General features: G+C 41.7%; 1 protein-coding gene across 4 annotated transcripts in view; it reads right to left on the bottom strand.

Moving 5' to 3' along the window:
- MAPKBP1 (mitogen-activated protein kinase binding protein 1) overlaps positions 1 to 27,989 on the bottom strand; it is a 248,028-nt gene that overhangs the window by 165,345 nt on the left and 54,694 nt on the right. The window contains exon 1 of one of the 4 annotated variants that reach the window (XM_089686910.1): positions 11,876 to 12,079. The exons of the other annotated variants lie outside the window; for them this stretch is intronic. Within the exon in view, the coding sequence (XP_089543036.1) occupies positions 11,876 to 11,905 (30 nt within the window). The 5' untranslated portion in view covers positions 11,906 to 12,079. Of the gene's footprint in view, positions 1 to 11,875; positions 12,080 to 27,989 lie in introns of those variants that run through there. 4 annotated transcript variants of the gene reach the window in all.

Consider the following 27,989-nt stretch of genomic DNA (forward strand, 5'->3'; position numbering starts at 1 on the left):
GCATTTTCAAGCGTCAGCTTCTAGGAACATAAAAAAAAAAAATTTAGGTTCCATGCACACTAGCGTTTTATTTTTTTTTTTTAAGCTCGAAAAACGCTGGAAAAAAACGCTGGATAAAAAATGCTGGTAATAGCTTTTGTTGTAGACTTTAGGAGAATTTGCATTTTATTAACATTTTTACAGTACATAAAGGAGGGGAAAAAAATATAAGCTAGAAAAAAAGGTGTTCGGAGCATCTGAGCGTTTGGCGTTTTTTTTTTCTGCTGGACAAACGCTCCAAAAAAAAACCTCTACAAAAACTATTTTTTTCTGCTACTTTTTTTAAGCTCAAAAAACGCTGGAAATGCTGATGAAAATGCTGGATAAAAAAATATTGGTAATTGTATTTTCTAGTAGCATTTATAAGCGTTTTGGAGTGTTAGTGTTTTATTAGTGTTTTTACATTACATGTGTAGATAAAAAAAAGCTAGAAAAAAAAGCTGTTAGGAGTGTTTTAGTAGCGTTTAATTGCATTTAGCGTTTTTTACTGCTGGAAAAAAACTTCCAAAAAAACTCTAGAAAAACAAATGTTCTGTGTACTGTGGAAGAATGGATATAGTGAATTCAGGGCCATGGGTTTAGTAACACTTTAAGACCAGGCCTTTTCTGACGCTTTGTTTACGTGTACAAATCGGTATCTTTTGCTATAAAATTACTCATTATATGTTTTTTTAAAGCAGTGGCCGCACAGAAAAGAAAAAATTTCCATGAACACTGCTGCGATTTATAACATGATTTTGGCCTAGGCCAGAAAACAACTGAAGAAATGATTAAAATTGTAATTAATTTAATTAAGTAAATACAATATACCTTCCTTTCTATTTACTAAAACTAGTAGCATAAGAATTGAAATATAGTTCATGTTGATTGAGAGAGATTAGCTATGTATTAATCTGCATGACATGCACCAGGAGGTAGGTATATGGTTAAATCCATAATTATGGTTTATCATTTGTGGATTTTAAAGCACAAGATAGAAATCCCATGTGAGTCTGGAAAACTGTAGCAGTCCACTATACAAGTCTAAGAATCTGGTAGTACTGCTGGAAATACATATATCAATGCTGCAAGATTAGAGAACTGTAAATGTCACATGTCTTCTGTCACTGCCACGATAATTCTGCCAGCTGAAAGCACCCATGGGAATGTATTGTTCTAGGACAGGAAGGGGTCCCGTACATGCACATCAGCCAATGTACATTTTCACAGCGATGGCACCATTATCAGTGCTGCTTTAATCCGAAGTGCAACAAGAAACAAAGAAAGCATTGATATTAGGCTCACGAATGGCAGCTTTAACTTCAAAACACTTTTCTGCCCTTTGTATTTTTGAGCACTGTGTAATGTGTAGTATAAGTTAGTAATCACAGGAAAGAAAGCATATGGCTTAGAAGGGGTACAAAGAGCTGTGATGAGTGTAGAAAATCACAACAAATGACTATTCCATCTCACTCCTGTCTGATGAGAAAGGAATACTGGTTGGTTGCTACGAGTTTATGTATTTGGGGCATTACATTTAAAAAAGGGATAATATACCATATACAAACATTTTATAAAAACACAAGTTTTACAAATAAAGAGAAACTGCATCTCTTGCATATTTATCTGCACTCTCATCTCCAGCACTCTACAACAGCTCTGTCTTCTGTGGGCACTGCTGAAAAATACCCAGTACTTCCAGGTATGGGGGAGCAGGAGCCCTCCTCCCATAATGCAGTGTACTGAACTAGTGACCAAATACAGGACACGGGCACATGATTGAGTATTCTGGTTGGGGCTGTGACAGAGAATGGAATGCAAGGGTAGTATTTGTGAGTACAAAGGCCCATTGCATGGTTACTTTGTTCCAAAAGGGTTAGGGTGAATCCCCAGAGCACCATGGTCAATTAGAGCACCATGATTCACATGATTGAGTATTCTGGTTGGGGCTGTGACAGAGAATGGAGTGGAAGGGTAGTATTTGTGAGCACAAAGGACCATTGACATGGTTACTTTCTTCCAAAAGGGTTAGGGTGAATCCCCAGAGCACCATGGTCAATCAGAGCACCATGATTCACATGATTGAGTATTCTGGTTGGGGCTGTGACAGAGAATGGAGTGGAAGGGTAGTATTTGTAAGTACAAAGGCCCATTGACATGGTTACTTTGTTCCAAATGGGTTAGGGTGAATCCCCAGAGAACCATGGTCAATCAGAGCACCATGATTCACATGATTGAGTATTCTGGTTGGGGCTGTGACAGAGAATGGAGTGGAAGGGTAGTAATTTGTGAGTACAAAGGACCATTGACATGGTTACTTTCTTCCAAAAGGGTTAGGGTGAATCCCCAGAGCACCATGGTCAATCAGAGCAGTAGCTGCATGGCTTTTGCCTCACTTTGACCAAACATTTGATTTTCTTTTTGTTTTTAAAGGCTGGATAAAGGATGGCAACCCAGGAGCCCACATTTAAACAAAAATTCACAATAGAAGCTGCCATATTTATATCCTCACATATTGCAGACAAAATAGTAATATGGTCTTTAAAAAGTTTTTTATTTTTTAAAGATATGAAAGTAAAAGATCAATTTAATGTAAATCTAATCAATGTGCATTAACTTAAAGTTGAACTTTAGTCAGAAAATGAAGTTCTACTAGATCACTTCAGGCTGGCCCCTTTTATTTTTAGTAATTTAAAATACTTGTATAGCGCTGCCAATTTACGCAGCGCTTTACATATATATTGCACATTCACATCAGTCCCTAACCCTCAAGGGGCGTACAATCTAAGGTCCCTAACCTACATTCATACATACATACTAGGGCCAATTTAGAAAGGAACCAATTAACCTACCAGCATGTCTTTGGAGTGTGGGAGGAAACCAGAGTACCTGAAGGAAATCCGCACAGGGAGAACATGCAAACTCCAGGCAGGAGGTGCCATGGTTGGGATTTGAACCAAAATCCCTAGTACTGCCAGGTGGAAGTGCTAACCATTTAGCCGCTGTGCTGCCTTTTGCAGGTATATCTATGTAAAACATTAAAAATAAGTGTCTATACTGGTAAAATCCAGTAATACACTGGCTCACCCTGCTCTGCACATGCTCAGTTGCTCTCCATTTTAGGCATTTTTAGGCACTGCTGAATTTGTAGAGGCCAATCTGCTGACAGCCTTAAAGTGGTATTAACCCCTCCTATCCTTTACAGCCAAGGAAGCTGCTTATGTTTGATCTGTAACTTCCATGGTGGTGCACGTGTGATCAGTTATGACACCAGTCATTTGTTGGTTGGACAGTTTGGTTGAGGACACAAGCATATGTGACAGTTAACAATCCCAGCATTCCAGGAATGTAACAGTTTTCTGAAACCAATCGATGGGTTTAGTTCCGCTTTAGGATTCACTGCTGTTCAGGGGCTCTGGGCCTCAGCAAAATGGCAGCCTCCAGCCAGACAAAACAGGAGCAATGCTGGAGGAAATTTGCAGCACACACATAATTATGCATAATTATTAAAGTGCAGCCCCGCCCAAAAGGGGAAGTTCAGTTTTAATGCTTTGTCCCCCACTCGCACCTTAGGGGAGTGGGGGGGGGGAGAGTACCCGAATTTGACAGGTACCGGCTCCCACTTCTGCTGCGATCGCCCCTAGACAATCGGAAGCAGAAGTTGTCCTCCCTCCCCATAGTCTTGTGGGACATGTAACAGGTCCCAGAAGACTACGGGGCAATTCACAAAGCGCAGCGTTTCTCGCGCATGCTCAGTGGGCACCCGCCTGTGAAGCCGCAAGCTGTCACAGCCGGGTGCCCACACTAAAGATGCCAGCACCAGGGAGAGAAGACGGCCGGAGAAACCAGCCATGGTGAGGACACCACTGGACCAAGGGACAGGTAAGTGGCTGTATTTTAAAAGTTCAAAAACTGTAGCTGATGACTTTTTTTTTCAGCTGGAACTCCGCTTTAATGTGGAATGTATGATCCCTGCTAAAGAACATAATTTTTTTTATCAAGTTGTTATTAGTAAAGTTCTGCTTTAATGTGTTCTGTTTAGTATTCATCTCTGTACCTGGGTGCAATATGTTTGATTATCTTCATCTTTAATGTACAGTGAGAAAGAGGAACCTACTACCTATAAACTTAGAGTGTAAATTTTATTTATGGGTCCACATTAATAAAGCAAGTGTCGCAGGTAGGAAAAAGATTTGACTTTCACAGAACTGTAAAAAACCTAAAACCATACTCCAGTCAATTGGAAGGAAGAATATGGAAATGGACTTTCTAGGCACAGAAACTCAGTACAAAAAATAGTCAAATCAATGTTTCTTTATTAACATCACATCATCTCTAAAATGTATCTTGTATGATATCATTGCACAATTAGCCCACAGCTAATAACCCATGACCCACCAACCACATAGAATGATTGCAAAAGATGGTAGCAGTATAGATAGTACCAACAAAGCAATCCTTCAAAGAGGTAGGGGATATTCAAGTTGTGCAGGCTGTGCCCGACATGTTTCGCGACGACCCGTCGCTTCCTCAGGGGCTAGCAATATATGTAGGGAGGATAAATATACTTAGACAATATACAGTCAGGTCCATAAATATTGGGACATCGACACAATTCTAACATTTTTGGCTCTATACACCACCACAATGGATTTGAAATGAAACGAACAAGTAGTGCTTTAACTGCAGACTGTCAGCTTTAATTTGAGGGTATTTACATCCAAATCAGGTGAACGGTGTAGGAATTACAATAGTTTGCATATGTGCCTCCCACTTGTTAGGGACCAAAAGTAATGGGACAGAATAATAATCATAAATCAAACTTTCAATTTTTAAAACTTGGTTGCAAATCCTTTGCAGTCAATTACAGCCTGAAGTCTGGAATGCATAGACATCACCAGATGCTGGGTTTCATCCCTGGTGATGCTCTGCCAGGCCTCTACTGCAACTGTCTTCAGTTCCTGATTGTTCTTGGGGCATTTTCCCTTCAGTTTTGTCTTCAGCAAGTGAAATGCATGCTCAATCGAATTCAGGTCAGGTGATTGACTTGGCCATTAACATTCCACTTCTCTCTTAATAAAACTCTTTGGTTGCTTTTGCAGTATGCTTTGGGTCATTGTCCATCTGCACTGTGAAGCAGCGTCCAATGAGTTCTGAAGCATTTGGCTGAATATGAGCAGATAATATTGCCCGAAACACTTCAGAATTCATCCTGCTGCTTTTGTCAGCAGTCACATCATCAATAAATACAAGAGAACCAGTTCCATTGGCAGCCATACATGCCCACGCCATGACACTACCACCACCATGCTTCACTGATGAGGTGGTATGCTTAGAATCATGAGCAGTTCCTTTCCTTCTCCATACTCTTCTCTTCCCATCACTCTGGTACAAGTTGATCTTGGTCTCATCTGACCATAGGATGTTGTTCCAGAACTGTGAAGGCTTTTTTAGATTTCATTTGGCAAACTCTAATCTGGCCTTCCTGTTTTTGAGGCTCACCAATGGTTTACATCTTGTGGTGAACCCTCTGTATTCACTCTGGTGAAGTCTTCTCTTGATTGTTGACTTTGACACACATACACCTACCTCCTGGAGAGTGTTCTTGACCTGGCCAAATGTTGTGAAGGGTGTTTTCTTCACCAGGGAAAGAATTCTTTGGTCATCCACCACAGTTGTTTTCCGTGGTCTTCCGGGTCTTTTGGTGTTGCTGAGCTCACCGATGCGTTCCTTCTTTTTAGGAATGTTCCAAACAGTTGTTTTGGCCATGCCTAATGTTTTTGCTATCTCTCTGATGGGTTTGTTTTGTTTTTTCAGCCTAATGATGGCTTGCTTCACTAATAGTGACAGCTCTTTGGATCTCATCTTGAGAGTTGACAGCAACAGATTCCAAATGCAAATAGCACACTTGAAATGAACTCTGGACCTTTTATCTGCTCTTTGTAATTGGGATAATGAGGGAATAACACACACCTGGCCATGGAACAGCTGAGAAGCCAATTGTCCCATTACTTTTGGTCCCTTAACAAGTGGGAGGCACATATGCAAACTGTTGTAATTCCTACACCGTTCACCTGATTTGGATGTAAATACCCTCAAATTAAAGCTGACAGTCTGCAGTTAAAGTACATCTTGTTCATTTCATTTCAAATCCATTGTGGTGGTGTATAGAGCCAAAAATGTTAGAATTGTGTCGATGTCCCAATATTTATGGACCTGACTGTAGATACACATAAAAGATTACAAAACACCATGGGCCTTTGGAACCCAGGGAGTTCATCATTTCCCAGTGCATACTGCTTACATTTTGTAAGTGAATACTACCATTCTACATACCACAGTGTTTTGTAATCTTTTATGTGTATCTATATTGTCTATTTCAAGTGCCAACAATCAATCTGCAGTAGGCTTGGCCAATCATGGTGACAGACAGATAAGGGTCAGAACAAAACTGGACAGATAAGGGTCAGAACAAAAACATTGTGCAGGTCTCAGCATAACAGAAAACATTAAAACCTCAAAATGTACAGCTGAAGTCCTGAATTTCCTTCCTTTTTCTTTCTGAGCAAACATCTGTCTGCCCTGAAGCCTGTCGGAGAGCCAAAAACCCACAAAATCCGTACAGATCTATATTAAAAAAATATAATTTTTTTTTTCTTGGTATCTCAATAATCCTTATGAGGGTTCTGTAAATTTGCGATTTCCATCTATCAGGATGCAGCATACGTTTTAAAGATGAAGACCCTTGGATGAGCAAATCTTTACCTCCCCAATCAATATTGCAGTCTTTAGACTTTTACGGTATATATTGATTGCAAACAAATCACCCATCTTTGGATGTCTCCTCATGCCACAACCAAGAAACAGTGGGTTGACCAAGTTAACTCCCTTCTAATATGGGAAAGATGGACATACCAGCATAGAAATGCTCACCGTAAATTCTTTTATATTTGGCAAGCGTGGCTTGATACCCCCGGGCTTGTATCTCCCCAGTTGGTTCTGCATAGGCTTCTGCAGGTATGAAAGGCTAAACATCCCAGGACCTTCTCTGTGTGTCAGTATCCCGCTGTGATCAGGGTATTGGAGCAGATCTCTCGTGTCACTGTCAATGTACTATCCTTTCACAACATGGTTCGCCTTCATATTATTGGCTAGCAAACTTACTTGCCATGGAAAGTTTAATGGTGGCATTTCCCTTGTTTTTATACCTTTTTTTCTTTTTGTATTCTGCAACACTGTGTTGCTTTATCTGTTTCCCAGATGTATTAGGATTACGGTATGGTCATATACTGAATTGGTAGTACACCCCTGCTATGATGTTTCTCCTACATAGGGCCAGATAGCCCATTTACATTGCCTTTTTGTTTACAGATTCATGTATGTAACTTCTTTATGTTCAAAAAAATTTTCTTGATTAAAAAAAAAAAACCTACAAAGCCCCTATGTACATCCTGGGCATTCCAATGGTAATTATTATTATACAGGATTTATATAGCTCCAACAGTTTGCACAGAGCTTTACAATATAAACTGGTAATCAAGCTAACAGCACACCATAGTGGTCCCCTGGAAGCAGGAACATTTCACAGAACAGAATTACCAGCAAAAGGTTGTAGTTCTGCTCCAATTCCCTCTGGAAGCGCAGTACGATGTCATGCTACGAGATCAACTAATAACTGAATATGACACAGATTATAAATTGTGAGGACTTGCCCACTTTATTCAACATCATAGACATATTTCCTAAATAGCAATGGGCCTCCATGATTTTACAATTAGCCCAGAGTTGTGGAGTTTCTACTTACAAATAATCGTACAATACGAATTCACATAAAAACGTTCCAACTTTGCTGCACTGGAGACAAAGCAGCACACGGAAATTACCCAAAGCGAATGATACAACAGAACTGGGAAAAGTGCAACTCAACTGAAATTATAAATCTGAGCATTCGTAGACTTTTCCAGTTGGAAACAATGGGCTTCATCACTACTCAATGAAAGAACAATTAAAAAAAAACTAAACAAAAAACAAATAGGAGTGCAAAAAAGTTATTTTGAGTAAAGGGCGCGACTCGATCTCCCTGGGAGGCGCCAAATAGTCTCCATTGCCTTATTAATCCAGTAAACTCAATTCCAGTGCCTGCAATTCTCTTTGTATTACTGTAAAGAGACCTAAAACAATTGCACAGCAACCCGAGCAAGTGCCATGAGCCTGTTACCGTGGTAACAAAAAGAAACGGAATGTCTGCTCACACGTTATAATTATAAAAAAGTACAGAAATGTGAACACCCACTATTTTTGTGCATTAAAAAAAACAAAACAAAAAACACAAGCAAAATAAATTTAAAACTGCAAACAATGTTTTGGAAGCAGCCAACAAAGATGAACTCATACTCTAAAGCTAACGATACTAGAGGACAACATCTACATCCCGGGGGTCCCACCATCCTTAGTATGCGCCTACTGACACCATAATGTCATAAGGCAGCATGCTGTTTTATTGTAGTGTGAAGGAACAAAGGCAACAAAAACCCAAACCAGAGGGGTAACAATAACTTTAAAAAATGACTGCTCTCTTTGAAGATTTGTTAAAGCTGAACTCCAGGAACAGTGTCCATAATGCAGAGGTTAACTGCATTTTTTTGTCTAGGGGACAGGTAAAGCAGTTTTTCTTACCCAATCCCCCCTCTCTTAGACTCCTCTGCCCTGCTAGACTGGGCAGGTGGGTACCTGCAGAACCAGGCTCCAGCTGCAGTCAGCGGACAGCCCCAGCATGAATTTTAACAGGCATGGGCGCGAGGCATCTTGCCCAACAGCAACGCAGGGCTGGAGGAAGAGGACGACTGTCCTTGACCCCAGTATTAGCATTCTCCTTCTAGTGTGGCCATGTACAAGGTACCCTTTCCATTTGGATACGTGTGCGTGCAACAGTCTGTTTTGATTGTACTTGGATAAAAGTATTTTTATAGTTCTAGATGGATGCATTTCCCTTTTTCCCTTTTTTGTCTTTGTTTAGATTTACCCTCACCTCCAGTGACAGCTAAAATACTGAAGCTTTCCAAGATTGAGTTGTTAATGGGCAGCTTAAGTTGGTAGACAGGCAGGCCTCAACTAAAGCAATAAATGGCGACATATCTGCACGGTTGTATCTATGAAGCACTAGAAACTACTGGAACCAATATTGACCTGATGGAGCCGATAACCGAACAGAAAAAATCTTGTCCCCTTTTCACCACATTCATTAGCCATTCATTCTTGCTGTTCAAGAATAAAAAAAAAAAGCCGGGGGAAAAAGTCAGTATATGCGAGTGACAATTACAGAAACTGAAAACGGTTGTCCAGTCTCCTCGGAAAAAAAATTAAATTAAAAAGTCAGCAGGTACAACAAACTGTAGCTACTGACTTTTAAAAAACAGCCACTCACCTGTCCCTTTGATCCAACGGTGTGTTCACCCCAGCCAGGTTCACCGGCCATCCTCTCTCCCTGGTGCAGGAATCTTAAAGCGGAGTTCCGTGAGGCTTCACAGCCGGTTTCCCACTGCGCATGTGTGAAGGGACCGCAGTCCCCTAGGCAGGACCATCTTTAATATTGATGGAACCCATGGCAAATATTTTCTTTGGCTCCTTCCATGAAATTTCGCTCTCCACCTGCTCTGAGACATACAATAAATAGAAGCTAAACTCAAAATCAGTTTACTCTAGCAGATCAGGCAACAATTGCAATTGATTGCCGGAGGTTACAGTATATCATTACTGCTCACTGACTGGTTGATAGAGGTTACAGCACACAATACGGCTCACTGATTAATTGCTAGAGGTTACAAAGCACGATTTCTGCTTGCGGATGGGTTGCTAGAAGTTACTGCACATCCTTACTGCTCACTGATTGGTTGCTAGAGAGTACGGCACATGATTACTGGTCACTGGTTGGTTGCTAGTGGTTACTGCACATTATTGCCACTCACTGATTGCTTGTTAGAGGTTACTGCACATCAATACCGCTCACCCATTGGTTGCTAGTGGTTACTGCACATCCTTACCACTCGCTGGTTACTAAAGGTTACAGCACTTAATTACGTCTCACTGATTGGTTGCTGAAGGTTACAGCACATCTTCTCCTCACTGCCTGCATACCATGGACTGAGAAGGGGACCCACTAATAGACAGAAAATTCCTAGGACTCCTGGGATCATGGGCAGTGCTTGGGGTGGGTGGGATCAGTAGCAGTGCTGGATGGGGATGGGAGGTGACATTTCTACACCAACCATCAATGTTAGGGGGGATGAAAACTGATGACCAGTGTAATAGGGAATTTGCATTGACCACCAATGTAATGGGCGATTTTACTCCAGCAACCAATACATTTCTACACTGGCCACCAATGTAAGGGGGAATCTACACTGACCACTAGCACATGTGTTGATAGCTGGAACCTTGGGGTCATAATATACATATGAATGTCACTGCTATACACATATGACTGCCACATTGCCATTGCTAATTACATATGAATGCCACCTTTATTTACATGTGAATGCTGACACAGTCTGCACAGGTGAGTCATGTATATATGGCAATAGGACAGAGATGGGCAGCATAAGTGACAGCACTTCACACTGAGATATGGGACACAGCATGGGACAAAGACTTCCAGGGACAAGGGAATGTAAACCAGTACAGGTATGGGACAGCTGCTTTGAGCCCCACAACAACTGAGTCAAAACCAGGTACCCGCTCCCCCCCCCCCAAAAGGTGCCAAATGTGTCAGCAGAGGGGGGGAGGAGGCAGATAAGCAGAGCTTCCACTTTTGGGTGGAGCACTTTAAGTGAGAGCACCCAGTGTGACAGCTTGCGGCTTCACAGCTGGGTGCCCACTACGCATGCACTAGCATGCGCTGTGCATTGTGAATAGTCCCACAGATTTCTGACACCTGTCATGTGTCCCAGAAGACTATGGGAGGGAGGTGGGTGGAGGAGAATTTCGCTTTCAATCTCCTAAGTAGTCAGAGTGGAAGTGGGAACCTGTCAAAAACGGGTACTCACTCCCCAAAAGGTGCCAATTCTTCATGGGGAATGGAGGACCAGTCTTTAAAGCAGAACTTCCCCCTTTGGGTGGAGCTCCACTTTAGGTGCAGTGCATGAAATGTATATTGATAACTTTGTAAACTGTTGGCGCTAAACAAATCCTGTATAATAAAGGAGATATAAAAGAAAGTACTCCTTCACTATCCAATCAACCAACAGTGCAAATTGGAGGCCAAGCTGCATTACCAATTGCAGTGGATAAATGTGGCTGTGCGAAACACAGGACTGGCTGCACAGAATTACAAATCCCTAAAACAGTACAACTACTCACCTATAGGTATTTCACCTTTATAATCGCATTGAGCCCAGCTTGATAAATGCATTCAATGAATATACTGTCCAACACATTAAAACGTACAGTAATGCATGAAATGCCCACTAAAATATACTTTAAACACAAAAATGACCTGTCCCTAAAGCTAGGGTCAAAGCACACACATAGGTAAAAAAAAAACAAAACAAAAAAAATCACGTGCAACACACTTATGAGAAATCGTAAAGCGCAAAATCCAAGGGCAGCCAACTCTACTCCGCTCAACCAAAATAAACATTACGCCAAAATGGGTTTTACTTTGGAACGGACATTTTTACATCTTTCATAAAGTACGTTTTCAAAAAAAAAAAAAACAAAAACAAACACACACCACAAAATCTCAGCATGCCATTCATTTTTATGTAAAAAAAAAAAAATACACACACAGTCTTCCACATATGCCACAACAGAAAGCTATAAAACTCATCAGGCTAAATAAGTATCCTGAACAGAAACTTACTTTCACACATGTTTTCCTGGGAGCTGCCATGTTGATTAGTGAAAATCCAAAGTTCTGACTACACGCCAACAGTGGTGAGAAGAGATCCACCCATTGTAACCCGGAACACAACTTCTCAGTGCCTTTAAAAATTCCAAGTAAGTCAAGCCCCTGCTTGTAGGTCTGTAGGCTTCTGCACAAGCCCAGCTCTGCAGTTATTATTACAAGTGTCCCAGACTGCTGCCGGAATACACTGCCTCTTTATAAATAAACAGTCAACTGTAAATATATCTGGACAGGCTGTTAAAGGGGCGGCTGACAAACTGCCACAGGAATCCCACAGAGTTTAAAGACAGTGTGATGACTTTAATGATAGTGGGAGCTCAAGAGTGTTAACAGCTTCGAAAAATCTTGGTAATCCTTCCAATTTCACCAAAAAACTCCCCTTTCATGTATTTTAAACAATTGTTTAAGGGTGAGAGAAATGCTATGCTAGTCCCTGTAAGAAAACAAAGTGTTTGGATAACCTGAGAAGTGGCCAAGTTTGCTCCTGGATGAAGATAAAAGGACAATTAAGGGGGGGTGCACAGAGGGGGACTATACATCAATCAATTAAGGTCTACCTAGCTAACCTAGTTAAGGGTAGATAGTTTTGCTCATTAAATTGCTCACCTTTTTGGGCTACCTTAACCACTTGCCTACCAGGCACTTATACCCCCTTATTTACCAGGCCAATTTTCAGCTGTCAGCACTGCCGCACTTTGATTGACAATTGCGCGGTCATGCAACATTGTACCCATATGAAATTTTGATAATTTTTTTCTCACAAATAGAGCTTTCTTTTGGTGGTATTTAATCGCCACTGGGCGCTTTACTTTTTGCGCTATAAATAAAAAAAGTGCAAAAAATTTGAAAAAAAAAAGTTTCTTTGTTTCTATTATAACATTTTTCAAACAGGTAATTTTTCTCCTTCACTGATGTGCGTTGATGAGGCAGCACTGATGGGCACTGATGGGCACTGATAGGCAGCACTAAAGGGCACTGATAGGCAGTACTAATGAGGTGGCACGGATAGGCGGCACTGATAGACAGCACTAATGAGGTGTCACGGATAGGCTGCACTAATATGCAGCACTGATAGGCGGCACTGATAGGTGACACTGATGATGGGTACTGATAGACGGCACTGACTGGCATCACTGCTGGGCACTGACTGGCAGCACTGACTGGCACAACCGCTGGGCACTGACTGGTGGCACTGACTGGCAGCACTGCTGGGCTGCACTGGTGGGTGGCACTGGTGGGTGGGCACAGGTGGGTGGGCACAGGTGGGTGGCACGGCTGGGCACAGGTAGGTGGCACTTCTGGGCACAGGTGTGTGACACTGCAGAGTGGCACAGGTGGGTGCACTGCTGGGCACAGGTGGGCGGAATTTGCGGGTGGCACTGCTGGGCACCGATCATCAGGGCACTGATCATCAGTGCCCTGATGATCGGTGCCGATCCTCGCTCTGACAACTGCCGGTTCTCGGCAGTACTTTCCTCACGATCTGACAGCGTGAGGAAAGTGAAGCCGAGAACCGGCACTTGCATTTCCCTCTGATCAGCGTGTCATTGGACACCGCTGATCACGTGGTAAAAGGCCGCTGTGATTGGCCTTTTACCACATCACGTGATCAGCTGTGTCCGTAGGACACAGCGATCACGGAGATCGCCGGGTGCGCGCCCCGTGGAGCGCGCAGGAGAGCGCGTTCTGGGAGGACGTCCACCCAGAACTGGCCGGCCGCAGTGCAGCCGTAATTCGGCTATCTGCGGTCGGCAACTAGTTAAGACAGCCCCTTTACACTGAATGGACCCTAAACACAAAAAATAGAAATGCACAACTTCTTGCCACTGCAGTGCAGGACAATGCACAAAGCCAGGGGCGGACTGACGATTTGGAAACTCAGGCACTGCCCGAGGGCCCGGGGTCAGTAGGGGGCCACATGAGATGCCCCTGGTACCTTTTTCATAGGCTTTATTGAGTTTGGCCAAGGGCACAGGGGCCCCATGATCCCCTATTGCCTGGGGGCCCCATGAGTTGTCAGTCTGCTCCTGCAAAAATCCTTCACATTTGTGCGTTCAGGTGTATATGTGCATGGCGGTGCCATTCAGAATAAAATGGCAATGCACTAACTTAAATACAATGTCCCTGGAATTCATAAAGATTGGTGCAGACAGATTTTGTGAACATGTCATGTGTTTTAACCACTTGCCCTGTAGAGGATTTACCCCCTCCCCCCCCCCCCCACTTCCTTTTTTGACCAGGCCATTTTTTGCAATACGGCGCTGCGTTACTTTAACTGACAATTGCGCGGTCATGCAACTCTGTACATAAATTACATTTATGTCATTATTTCTCTTGCAAATCTTTCTTCCAGTGGTATTTGATGTGTTTTTTATTTTTTGCGCAATAAGCAAAAAAAGACTTTTTGCTATAAAACATATCCAATAAAAAATATTAAAAATCTAATTTCTTCATAAATTTAGGCCAAAATGTATTTTGCTATGTCTTTGCTAAAAAAAAATCCCAGTAAGTGTATATTAACTGGTTTATATGAAAGTTATAGGGTCTTACATTGTGTGCTGTTTTACTTGGGAGACATGCTGCTTTGTTTTTCTGTGCTGTGCAGAGAGATACAAAGCAGCATGTCCATGATGACAGGAGAGAGATCTGTGTTGTTTATACACAGATCTCTCCCCTCTCAGCCCTGACGACCTCACAGAGTCCTGGCTGGGACCTGGTGATTGACATCCCCTGCAGCCAATAGTGTCGCGGGTAGGGCGGCACGCGCCCCCTACCCGGAAATGCAAATCATGTATATATACACGTGATTTTGAGCAGCCATGCCGCCCTGCAGCAGTACTTCTGCTATAGGGCAGAAGGCAAGTGGTTAAAAGTGGTGCAGTCAAATTCATGTGCCGTCTAGAACTTGCACATAACTTTGGCTCATGCTCATCACTTTTAGAATGCACACAATACACTATGGCAAAATCTGTCCATACCAGTTCCCCTCTGTTTGCAAAAAGAAAGTTGATTTTAATTAGCTCCACTTTTATAGGACACAAACTGTCAGTATTTTATGTTGAATGTGTCGCATTGAATGCGAGACAATTGATTTTGGTGCATTCAATGTGACACATTGTAAAAGTGGTGCATTTAGAAATTTGGTGCATGATTCACTGTCAGAGCCAAAAGTGTTGCATATGCTTCATGAATTTGGCACAATACATTAACAAAAAGGATTAAAGCCAGAGAAGTGGTTGTAAAGGCAGAAGGTTTTTTTTTTTCTTTAAAAAAGGTTAAAAAGGCTTTTACATGCTGCTTCACCCTACACCTGCCCCCTCCCCCCCCCCCCAATACTCACCTCAGGGCCCTTCTGATCGGGGCTGCTCTGTGCAAAACAATTCACAGAGCAAGTATGTATAACATATTTGTTATTTAAAAAAATAAATGAAATAAACCTTTAATATCACTTTAAGCATACGTGTGAATATAGCCTACTGGGTAGATTATCAAACATCCATACAAAAAAATCTCAGCAATATATTCAGTAATGCCAACAGGAACTTGACAAATGTTTACAAGTACTTTAAAATTTTGTTTGCTTTTAACATTTGATTTTGGTATGAATAATTTCCCAAAAGAAAACTGCAGAAACTGCTGAAAATTCCCTTGATCAAGAAATATTTTCCCATCTTGCTCCTTCACATTATCTTGTCAGTGCGGTCAAAAACAATTATTCATTAGACCCCACTAAGGATCAGAAGACAGAATGAACATTCCCAAAACAAACATTTTCTAACAAAATTCTACTAGTGTACGGCCAGCGCAAGGATTGTGAGATTTTTGCAGCAGAGTTAGCAGGTCCCCACCTGTCACAGTGATTTGCAGGGGTCATCCTCTCCCTGAGGCTTATCTGACTTCACAATATTGAGAACGCAGCTATGGCAGGAAGTTTGGGCTATAAACTTTTTGGCATTATTTTAGTATTTACTTCTCCAGATGTCTTCAGGTCTGTGGTGATGTCTATCTCTTTGTGGGTGGCCCTCAATTATGTAAGCTCCACTATCTGCATCATTACACCAAGTTGCAAGGTGCTGTGATGATGCCCCCTCGGGGGCTGGGCCTTGAAACCCTGCACTCATACTATGTCCTTTTGTTTTGGGGAGTCGCATGATGCTGGGTGTCATTCAAGAGAGAAGAATGAGGACATCTAATGATGAAAAATAACTATGGCTGTCTTCAAAAGGAAACTTGGAAAACTATAAAATGGAGGTCTTTTTAGTATTCAACAAAACACACTTGTTTAGCATTACAGGAAGGAACAGTCAGGTGATGAAACCTAATTCTTCCATGGCCAGTCACAGGCTTGGGTGGGTGCTTGACCAGGCTCTATTGCCTGAATGAAAAGTAGTCAACAGTAAGGTTCAAGTCAAAAATCAACAACCAAAAATTCCTAGCTCACTTACCAGCCAGCCTGCAGCAAACTGCAATGACCCTAACAGTTCATGTTTAACCACTTGACTACCGGGCACTTATACTCCCTTCCTGCCCAGGCCAATTTTCAGCGTTCAACGCTGTTGCACTTGGAGTGACAATTGAGCGGTCATGCAACACTGCACCCATATGAAATTTTTATCATTTTTTTCACACAAATAGAGCTTTCTTTTGGTGGTATGTGCTCGCCACTGGGTGTTTTATTTTTTGCGCTATAAACAAAAAAAGACACAAATTTTGATAAAAACTTTTTTTACTTTGTTTCTATTCTAAAATTTTGCAAACAGGTAATTTTTCTCCTTCACTGATGTGCGTTGATGAGGCTGAACCGATAGGCAGCACTGACGGGCACTGATAGGCGGCAGTGATGAGGTGGCACTGATAGGCAGCACTGATGGGTGGCACTGCTGGGCACCACTGATGGGTGGCATTGCTGGGCACAGATGGGTGGCACTGCTGGGCACCAATCATCAGGGCACTGATCATCAGTGCCAATCCATCCTCTGACAATTGCCGGTTATCGGTAGTACTTTCCTCACGCTGTGACAGTGTGAGGAAAGTGGAGCCGATAACCGGCAACTGCATTTACCGGTGATCTGCTGTGTCATTGGGCATGGCTGATCACATGGTAAAAGGGCGCTGTGATTTGCCTTTTGCCACATCACGTAATCAGCTGTGTCCGTAGGAAACAGCGAACGCAGAGATTGCCGGGGGCGTGCGGAAGGACATCATATGACTCCCTCCCAGAACTGGCCGGCCACAGTGAAGCCGTCATAAGGCTATCTGCAGTCGGCAAGTGGTTAAACAAGGGGATTAGTTTGCACACATTTGCAAATATATGTGTAAGCTGCAGAGGCCACATCACAGCACCCCAGTGTATTGCAGTCTTAACTCTATAAAGTCTCCTGAGTTGGAGCACATATGTAATAATAGATAGATTGAGGGCAGGTATGCCTAGAGGGAGCCCAATTCTCCTTACAGGTATAAGGACACACTGGGCACCCAGCAACAGCACAATGGCAGCAAAGGTATCCAGTACATCCCATTGTTTTGACGTGAACGGTTAGACAGGGTTAATTCAGTTTGTTGCAGGCTGGCTGGTATGTGAGCTGGGATTTGTTTTGTTGTTTTTCATTGCCCTTCCATGTGATCCTTGCTGCAAAGGCCATTTATAGGTTGGGGTGGTTGCCATTTCTTTGTACAGTATGGTCCAAGGCTCGTCTCTGCCGCCTGGCAGCAAGACCAGGATCACAATATTGGCTAAACAGACTTACCAGCTCTTTAACCAGTTACACAGTTCACTCACGTATGTATTGCAATTGTGTACTGATCTCTTTGCCTGGTGTTAGCCTTTAACATTTTTCCAACAAACCTATATTACAATTGCTATAGGTTAAAAATATAGTTATCCAACCAGGGCATGTGTGAGGGACAGAAAAATAATGGAGAAAAAAAACACTGGAGCACAGTTGTTTTTATTTAGTCTGACTTGCCTCATTCAAACCATGTGTGTGCCAAGCACACTCCACTGAACTAGCATCATGTTTGAATATATTACAAGGGGGTGTCTAGCTGTCCAAGCTGACCATGTAACATTCCACGCTGTGCATTGAATATTAAACTGCAAGACCAATGGAGGGTTTTAAAAGGCATAAATTACACTTGAAATCAAAGCATTCTGACAGGGCAGTCTGCAAGCAGAGCTGGAGCAGATATGCAATGGTACTTGAACAATCATGAAAACCTTTGACATACAATGGATTAAATAAGAAATGGTTCTGCATGCAGCCACAAATTTTCTCCCTCTTCTCTCCACCCTAGGTCATCAAGCAAATGAAAGCTGTCATTTAGGAACCATTTCTATGGTACAACTGACAAAGCCTTTCACCTTTTGGGCCTGTCTCCACCACTGTCATATCAAACAGAAAATAGAAAACCCACAAACCTTACATCAGTTTCAAGAGATAATTCAGCTAAAGAACGCTACATGGAATGGACAGAGATTTTAATTTTAGTATAAAGAGAGTGGCCCACATTTTATTGCTGTCTGGTGGCACATTAGGTACACCTGGTCAGGGAAAACTTTATCCAACAAAAAAATAAAGGATCCTGAATCATTGCAAAATTAAGAATGGGGAAACCTACACTGATCTGCCATAACTTTATGATCACTGACAGGTAAAGGGAATAAAATTAGTTATCTCAATACAATGGCATCTGAAAGTCGGTGGGATATACAGTGAAGGAAATAATTATTGATCCTCTGCTGATTTTGAATGTTTGCCCACTCGCAAAGAAATGATCAGTCTAAAAATCGAATGGTAGGTGTATTGTAACACTGAGAGACAGAATAGTAACAAAAAATTAAAAGAAATGCATGTCTAACAAATTATGCACTGATTTGCATGCTCATGAGGGAAATAAGTATTTGATCCCCTTCACAAAACATGACTTAGTACTTGGTGGCAAATCCCTTGTTGGCAATCACAGAGGTCAGACGTTTCCTGTAGTTGGCCACTAGGTTTGCACACATCTCAGGAGGGATTTTGGCCCACTCCTCTTGGCAGATCCTCTCCAAGTCATTAAGGTTTGGTGGCTGACATTTGGCAACTCAAACGTTCAGCTCCCTTCACAGATTTTCAATCAGATTAAGGTCTGGAGACTGGCTAGGCCACTCCAGGACCTTAATGTGCTTCTTCTTGAGCCACTCCTTTGTTGCCTTGGCCAAGTGTTTTGGGCCATTGTCATGCTGGAACACCCATCCACGACCCATTTTCAATGCCCTGGCTGAGGGAAGAAGGTTCTCACCCAAGATTTGATGGTACATTGCCCCGCCCATCGTCCCTTTGATGCGGTGCAGTTGTTCTGTCCCCTTAGCAGAAAAACACCCCCAAAGCAGAATGTATCCACCATCATGTTTGACAGTTGGGATGGTGTTCTTGGGGTCATAGGCAGCATTCCTCCTCCTCCAAACATGGCGACTTGAGTTGATGTCAAAGAGCTCGATTTTGGTCTCATCTGACCACAACACTTTCAACCAGTCCTCCTCTGCATCATTCAGATGTTCAGTGGCAAATTTCAGATGGGCCTGGACATGTGCTTTCTTGAGCAGAGGGACCTTGCGGACACTGCAGGATTTCAGTCCTTGTCATCGTAGTGTGTTACCAATTGTTTTCTTGGTGACTGTGGTCCCAGCTGCCTGGAGATCATTGACAAGATCCTCACGTGTAGTTCTGGAATGACTCCATACTGTTGTCATGCTCATTGATACCCCACGAGGTGAGATCTTTCATGGTGCACCAGACCTAGGGAGACTGACAGTTGTTTCGTGTTTCTTCCATTTGCGAATGATTGCACAAACTGTTGTCACCTTCTCACCAAGCTGCATGGTCATAGTTTGGTAGCCCAGTCCAGCCTTGTGTAGGTCTACAATCTTGTCCCTGACATCCTTGGACAGCTCTTTGGTCTTTGCCATAGTGGAGAGTTTGGAATCTGATTGTTTGATTGCTCCTGTGAACAGGTGTCTTTTATACAGGTAACAAAATGAGATTAGCAGAACTCCCTTTAAGTGACTGCTTCTAATCTCAGCTTGTTACCTGTATGAAAGACACCTGGTAGCCAGAAATCCTGCTGAATGATAGGGGATCAAATATTTATTTCCCTCATGAACATGCAAATCAGTGCATCATTTGTTAGACATGCATTTCTTTTGAATTTAGTTGTTGCTATTCTCTGTGTTACAATACACCTACCATTCAATTTTTAGACTGATCATTTCTTTGTGAGTGGGCAAACATTCAAAATCAGCAGGGGATCAAACACTTACTGTATTTTCTTCACTGTATGTTGTCAATGAAGTTGATGTACAGAAAAAACAGGCATTGCAGTTTCTTGTGTATGGAGCTGTGTAGCTGCAAACCAGTCAAGGTGTCCATGCTGACCCATATCCACAGCCAAAAGTGCACGTGAGTGCACAGTCCGAAATTGGGCACGTGAGTATCAGAACAGGACCACGAAGCAATGGAAGAAGGTGGCCAAGTCTGATGAATCATATTTTCTTTTACAACATGTGGATGGCTGGGTACATGTGCATCACTTGCCTGGAGAAGAGATGGAACCAGGATGCAATATGAGAATTAGACAAGCCGGCAGAGGCAGTGTGATCCTCTGGGCAGTGTTCTGCTGGGAAATCTTGGGTCCCATTATTCATGAGGATGTTACTTGACATGTACCACCTACCTAAACGTTGTTGCTAACCTATTACATCCCTTCAAGGAAACTGTATTCCTCGATAGCAGTGACCGCTTTCAGCAGGATAATGTGCCCTGCCACAATGCAAAAAATGGTTCAAGAATGGTTAGAAGAACACAACAAGTTTGAGGTGTTGACCTGGCCTACAAATTCTCCAGACCTCAGTCCATCTCTGGGATGTGCTTGAAAAACAAGTGTTATCCATTAAGGCCCCACCTTGCAATTCCAGGACTTACAGAATCTGCTACTGACAGTTTGGTGCCAGTTACAGCATACCTTCAGAGGTCTATTGGTGTCCATAGCTCAACGGGTCAGGGCTCTTTTGGCAGCCAAAGTGGGACCATGGCTGATCGGTGTATATTGCTAGAATAAATATCAATAAAGGATTAAAATGTGTGGTTCTGCAGAGACAGCTAGTCACATTCAAATACTTTGCACTATAGGAGGTACTTGGGTAGTTTTTGGAACAGGAAGACCACAATCATGGGTGGTTTGATGTCTATAATCTAACAACTGGGAAAGAAGAGAGGGAGGTGAAATAGAAAACTGCAAACATTGAACAGTTCCTTCCTGGTTGGTTGTACCATGTGGCAGGAGTTTGCAGATAACAAAATCAGCTTAAAAAAAACAAAAAAAAAAACACTGATTGGGCAGCAACACGTTTTGTATATTTGAGTACATACAATAGTTAAATCTATTGACACCTAAGAGTTTATTGTGCATTTTCACAATTGGGCAAGTGCTTTGAAGCTGCTACCCAAAAGCTGATAGGTGGTTGGCTGTGAATATCAAAAACTGCTGAACCCAACAGATTTCACATGAAAATCACAAACCTTTTTTGACCTGCAGCTTCCAAGTAAAACATTTTGTAAATAGATCCTCAAGTCTAACAATTATAAATAACTTACAAGCAGAATGAATGCCAATACATTGACTAGTAATCACTATATAAGTAAAGAGGGATCCAGTGCATCATAAATATACAATACACGTTTGTTCGAACAAACCTGTAATTTTAAGACATCAAAACTTGCATTTTACAACACGGTTATATTTTCTTGAAACCCAACATCATAAATGTTCATCCTTTCACCAAACAAACGACAGTTGTACCAATTCCAGTTCTAAACTAAAACAAACAAATGTAACTTCCCTCGGTGGAATGTGCTAATAAAATCCCAGCGTACCTCAAGGTTAGAACCTCGTCTCGCCTTGATGTGATTTGTACAGTACTGGAGCTCCACAGAGCCTTCCAGCACTAAGTGAACATGCAATATCCATTTGTACAATGATCTGCCAGACACTACAAAAGGTTGCTTTGAGTCACCACTGGGAGAGACGGCTTACAATTACACAGAGCCTTGAAGTTTCTCTGCAAGGCAGAAATGAAAGTGACATCAAACAGTCTCCTAATCCAGCCTTTTTCACACCATGACCTAAAGCTTAAGGGTCATCAGCAGACATTGCAAGTGTATGGCTTGTCAAGCAGAGTAGCAATGGGACATCTTTGAAATTTTTTTACAGTCACTATTGATTGTCCCTTATATAAGCCAAGAAAAGGCACAACAATTTGACAATATTTTGGAAAGATTGTATAATTTTTTTTGTAGCAGTTAAAAAAAAAAAAAAAGATTATATATACAAGGGGAATTCAAACTAAGACTTTTGAGTTTATATAAAGAACAAATTTCAAGGAGTGGAAACTGCATTTATTTTTCAACATACTCCCCTGCTACATTTATACACTTAACCCAGCATTTGACTAGTGCCTGGAAAGCTTCAGAATAGAAAGATTTGTCAGTAGGACTGAACCATCCTAGGACAGCCTGCTTCACTTCGTTATTAGTGCTGACCTCCAAGGATTCGTCTCTTGTGCAATATCACAACAGGTTATGTGTCAATTATCCAAGATCAGGTGTTCCACGCACTGAATGTTCTTAGGAATGACTGCTGTGGGATGAAAATCAATGACGGATGTGCGGCCATCACTGAAATGTTCATAACATTCAAATGTCTCAGTGCGGCTGAGTGTCTCATCACCCTACGGTGCTTGAAGTCTTCTGTAGATATCTGCGGTTTTTATGCTTTCGTTCACAAGACACTTTATCACCACACGCTGTTCCATGCAAGCACCAACACTGTTGTCTGCCATGTTGATTACCGGTCTCTGGACTAGCCTGCGACATTTGTGCCACCTATCAGTAATAGGACACACTTAGCACTTACTACTGCATGTAGTACCACCACGCTAGCATCCCTTTTTATACCTGTAAAATTAAAAGTCCCTCTTCGACTTAAACTGTAAGTGTTTATTTTTTTTCTAAGGGCCACAAACCAAAAACGATTCTATTATTTTTTTTATTGTTCATAGCAATTTCACCCATCCATCCTTGTCTCTATACTTTATTTTGCTGAGAAATCACTTAGAAAAACACCCCCTAGCATTTCTGGCCATAGGGAGGAGGGAAGAGGATTCATGTAGCAGTTACTTCCTGGAATCCATTTGTCCTTAGCTCAGGCATGCAGGCAGGAGGTATACAAATTGCATACGGCGCAAACCTCAAGTAACAGTATTGGATACAAGTAGTATTAAGTCCATATCATAAAGTTCATAAAAAAGCACCTATGGGCAGCTCAACCGAGAAACTGGAATATATCTCTGTAAGAATGAAAAAGAACACAAGGGGGCGCCTCTAAGTGCAGGAGGTTTGAGAAAGGAGCCGACTGATGCGCCAAAATGTGTTACCTAGGCTACAGACCCACCCTCCCCTGACGTCACTTCCGGTAGTGTGGTCCACGGTGGTGTTTTTACATCACTTCCGGTTCCGCATTCCATCACGACCTCATGAGCTGGTGCCTTATGTGTAGCGCAGATGTCCGGCTTGCCTCTCGGTTCCATCTGGTCTCTGACGCCGCTGCAGATATACCATCCGATGAGTGGCTGTGGTCCCCTTTGCCTGAGTCATCTATAACATCTTACAATGCTTCTTACTTCTTTATATATGTGAGTGTAACACTTTTTGTTTATTAAATTGTTTTTAATACTACACTTATAGGCTCCCCCTTGTGTTTTTTCATGCAGGCAGGAGGGTGTGCTTAGCTGAGAAAACTCCTCCTCCCGTCCTGAAGACTCCTGAAATGTATGACATCATTTGCCCAGGCATGGAAACTAGGAAGTAACTGAAGAAAATGTAAAAAAACTGTTTAAAACAAGTAAATATGATATACTTTCCTATCAATTTACTAATGCTAACAGCACAAGGATTCAAATAGTTAATGGGCTTGAACCAAGGATAGCTAAACAAATATTAGTAGGTCTCAAATCTACTTATCCATCCAACTGCTGAACACTCATCCAAATTTATCTGCTCAGCCAAAAGAAATACTGACGCTCCAACTGGTTGCATTGTTACAGAGAATACTGGGCAGCTTATGTGGATGTAAGGATAGCCACAGACCAACAGATATCTCTTGTAAATGACAGGTGGGAAGATATCTGCCCTTGCGATAGACTACTGCTATCTCTTATGGATCGTTAGCAGTACTTTCTGTTTACAGCAAATTGTAGAGTGCTTTTTAATAGGACTTGCCTGGATTTATCAACATTTTCTCATCTTTAGAGGGCATTTTTACTAAATTAGATGTACCGTAATACCTCGGTTTACGAATTTATTTCGTTCTGCGGAACTTTTCGTATAGCGAAAAATTAGTAAAGCGTTTCCCATAGGAATGCATTAAAAACCAAGGTCAGAAAAAAAGTAAACACTACTAAAATACCACATAAGTTATTTTATCAAGTCATGCAGTATTTTAGTAGTGACAATCATGTGTTAATGTTTCAGCTGTCAGCAGGGTTCCCCACTGATCCCGTCCCCCCCCCCATGTGAATGAGTATGGGGTACATGGTACCCCTACTCATTCATAAAAAAACAAAAAAGTGTAGTGTGAATAAAGACAGGACACGGTCTTTGACAAGTCCTTTATTAAAAAACTAAAAGAATGTCCCCTGCAGTAGATCCGATGTCAATCACGATGCCCGCCATCACCGCCGCCGACCCGAAAAAAGAATTAAAAAAAGGCTCCGCTCCCGACAATAGCTTCCAATCCATTTAAAAATCGGCACCGACATACACTTCGTATTGCGAAAAAAAATTGTTAAACATTTGTAAACCGAGGCTTTATTTTCAATGGATTTTCATTCATAAACTGAAAATGATGTTAACCGAGGCGTTTGTAAACCGAGGTATTACTGTATAGCCTAACTGATTGACTTTTACTTTGCTAAACCATTACACATCATTGTACAGTACAGGTACTGCAGTGACAGCTCAGGATTGAAGGTTTGAAGGTAGGACTGCATTTACACTTGAGCGTCTTGTAGTTTGAAGTGTGAGCTGATCAGGTGTGAACAGGCACCATAGAGAACAATTGATCGGTTTAAGTTTGAGTGTTTTTGTAGCATCAAGCTACAAAACGCTCAAGTGTGAATACAGCAGCCTTAAAGCCACAATGGAGATGGGTTTTAAATTGAATATTTTAAATCATTCTAAATATCTTGTTGGTCTTCAGCAGTAAAAATTTGACAGAGGTTCTTCTCCACTCTACAAAACCCTTGTGTTGCCATTTGGGTTGGAAGATTTACACTCATTTCTTGTCTCTAAAATTCCTATGCATGGGCCATCTCCTCAAACCAAATACAGCAACAGAGACCAGACAGTAGTTTTAACCCCAACCCTTATATATATATTTAAAATAAAAAAAAATAAAAAAAGGATATGGCTAGAGTTCTGTCCTAAAGACAGGTATAAATGTTTTGTAAAATACAGCCCAATCTAGGAAGGATTAGAACATTAAAGCATATTGTATTATGATCTTTGATGCCAAAGAATTATCTGCTACCTTTATCCACCCTGTCATGGAAAGGGGGCTGTTAGACAATTTAAAAGGGAGCGGCGATAGGAAATTAGACCCCTCCCATCAATATTACAAGAAAACAATACACAACTAACACACTGTCCTTGTCAAAGGAATCATATATGAATGACTGTAGGGCCAACGTTGCACCATTTCCAGTGTACAGGTTAGGTCATTTTTGTTTTTCTAAATAAAAACACAAAAAAAAACAGATGCAGTCACACTAAAGCACTCTATGCTCTAGGTCTCACAAGCATGGCAACATACCTGTGGGGCATATTCACAATAACAGAAGCCTGCTAGAGAAATTGGGCACTGCCTGGCATGGCTCCATTCCATGTTAGCAGCCGTTCGGACGCCCCCCCCCCCCCCCCAATGCTATAGGACGTAGTGCTGTGTGTACTCTCTCGTCTGTCACAGAGCCCATCCAAACTAACAGGGAAGAGAGCGCACTGAAAAGGATATCGCGCCTTCCTATAGTTTTTGGGTGCCCAATGTTACCAGAGAAGAAGCATGGTTATAAGATCTGATCAGCACAGAGTGTTCCTAAAATCTGGACACATAGGTAAAATGCATATTGAGAAAAAAACATATACTGTAGTTAGTGATATTATCTATGTGTCCAGATTTTAGGGACACCCTCTGGTGTGGCTGCATAGTCTTTTTATATAAAGGTTAACTAATCCTGCATTGATCAGTAGATTTTGCTTTTTTAATAGGAATCCATCTGTATTTTGTGTTTTATAAAATTACGATTGTAGGGATTTGTAGGAGTAAGGATGAGGACAATTTTCAAGAGCAGGATCACTAAAAAGTCTGCCTGTGTGACTGTAAGAAATCATCCCCCCTGTAAAACGTTGTTCTGTTGCAGGCTGCTGGACCTAGTGATGAGAGCAACATCCCAACATTTCGCTGCAGGAGTGACTCCAAAGGGACAGACATGCAGCCTCTTAACAATCCCGCTGCTGCCAATTTTGAATCACTCAAGTGTCATCAGCCTAATACAACAAAGGCTAGACAACAAAGGAAGGACATTTACCTTAACTTACTAAAACTCAACTTGAAAGTCTCAATTCTCCATTTACTTCAGACGAAATACTCAAAACAATCAAATTGCTTCCTAACGGTAAATCTCCTGGCCCTGACAGCTTCACTATTGAATTCTATAAATCCTTCCAACGTATTTTCTCTCCATACCTTGCAGATGTATGTGGCAAGGCAGTTGACACCTCCTCTTTCCCCTCAGAAATGTTGAAGGCCTACATTGTGATCATCCTGAAATCAGGTAAAGACCCCAACACTCCCCAAAATTTCTGACACATATCCTAATGAATGTGGACAAGAAAGTCCATGCAAAGATCATAGCTACCCTTTTCTCAACATCCTCCGTAAACTAATTTGGCCTGACCAATCTGGATTCATAAAAAGGTAGACAAACTTTAGAAACCACGAGGAGAATTATTAATATTATTCATTTTGTAAAAAAGTCTGTATACCTTCTCTGTTATTATCTATCGATGCAGAGAAAGCATTCAACCGTATTCATTGGTCCTATATGTCAAGCGTACTCACGAAATTCGGTTTTAGTGGACAAATATATGATGCCATCTTAGCACTATATTTCTGCCCCTCGGCACAAGTCTAAACCTCTGAGATGCTTTCTAAACCATTTCAAATCTATAATGGCCGAGTCAATAAAGGCTCCTCCTGAGATATTAGGCTTCTAGAGTTCACTACAGCCACACAAAATTCGATTGTTTGCAGATGATGTTATTTTACTACTGACTAATTCAATTACTTCCCCCCAACGGGCACATAAAACTACAAACTTTTAGTTTAATATCCTATTACAAGGTACATTTTTCGAAACAATTCTTTATCTAGGTCTAGATGCCCCTTTCACATCCCACTTGAAATCCTTGCTGCCTTATACTTGGTCTGATCGAGGAATCCCATATTTTGGTATCACGCTAACCTCCAACCTAGATCTCATAGCAGAGCTCAACTATAACCCACTGATCACTAAATTTAGAACCGAGACGTCCTGCTTAAAACAGCTAAATTTATCATGGTCTGGAAGACTCGCTTCCTTTAAAATGACTATACTGCCTCAAATTTTATATATCTTCTGTACCCTTTCTTTTCCCCTCTCTACAAAATATCATAAGGCACTGACTACAATATATAACCACCTCCTATGGCATGACATAAAAAAAAAATCAAAAAACCTAGAATTGCACACTCATATCTTCTCAAAACATAGGAAGTCTGGAGGAAGCAGATCTGTTGATCTCAGACTATCCCATATCAATTTGCTTAGTCCAAATCAAACATTGGTTTCGTCCCTCCCTAGACATTCCATGGCTTGATCTGGAGCAGACCTTGGTAATGGCATTTTTTTTTTAGTAGAGTTTAGGAGGACTAGCATTTA

This window comes from Staurois parvus, unplaced genomic scaffold (assembly GCF_062004578.1).
Source record: "Staurois parvus isolate SC_StPar_1 unplaced genomic scaffold, SC_StPar_1.0 ptg000414l, whole genome shotgun sequence".
Taxonomy (NCBI): Eukaryota; Metazoa; Chordata; class Amphibia; order Anura; family Ranidae; genus Staurois; species Staurois parvus.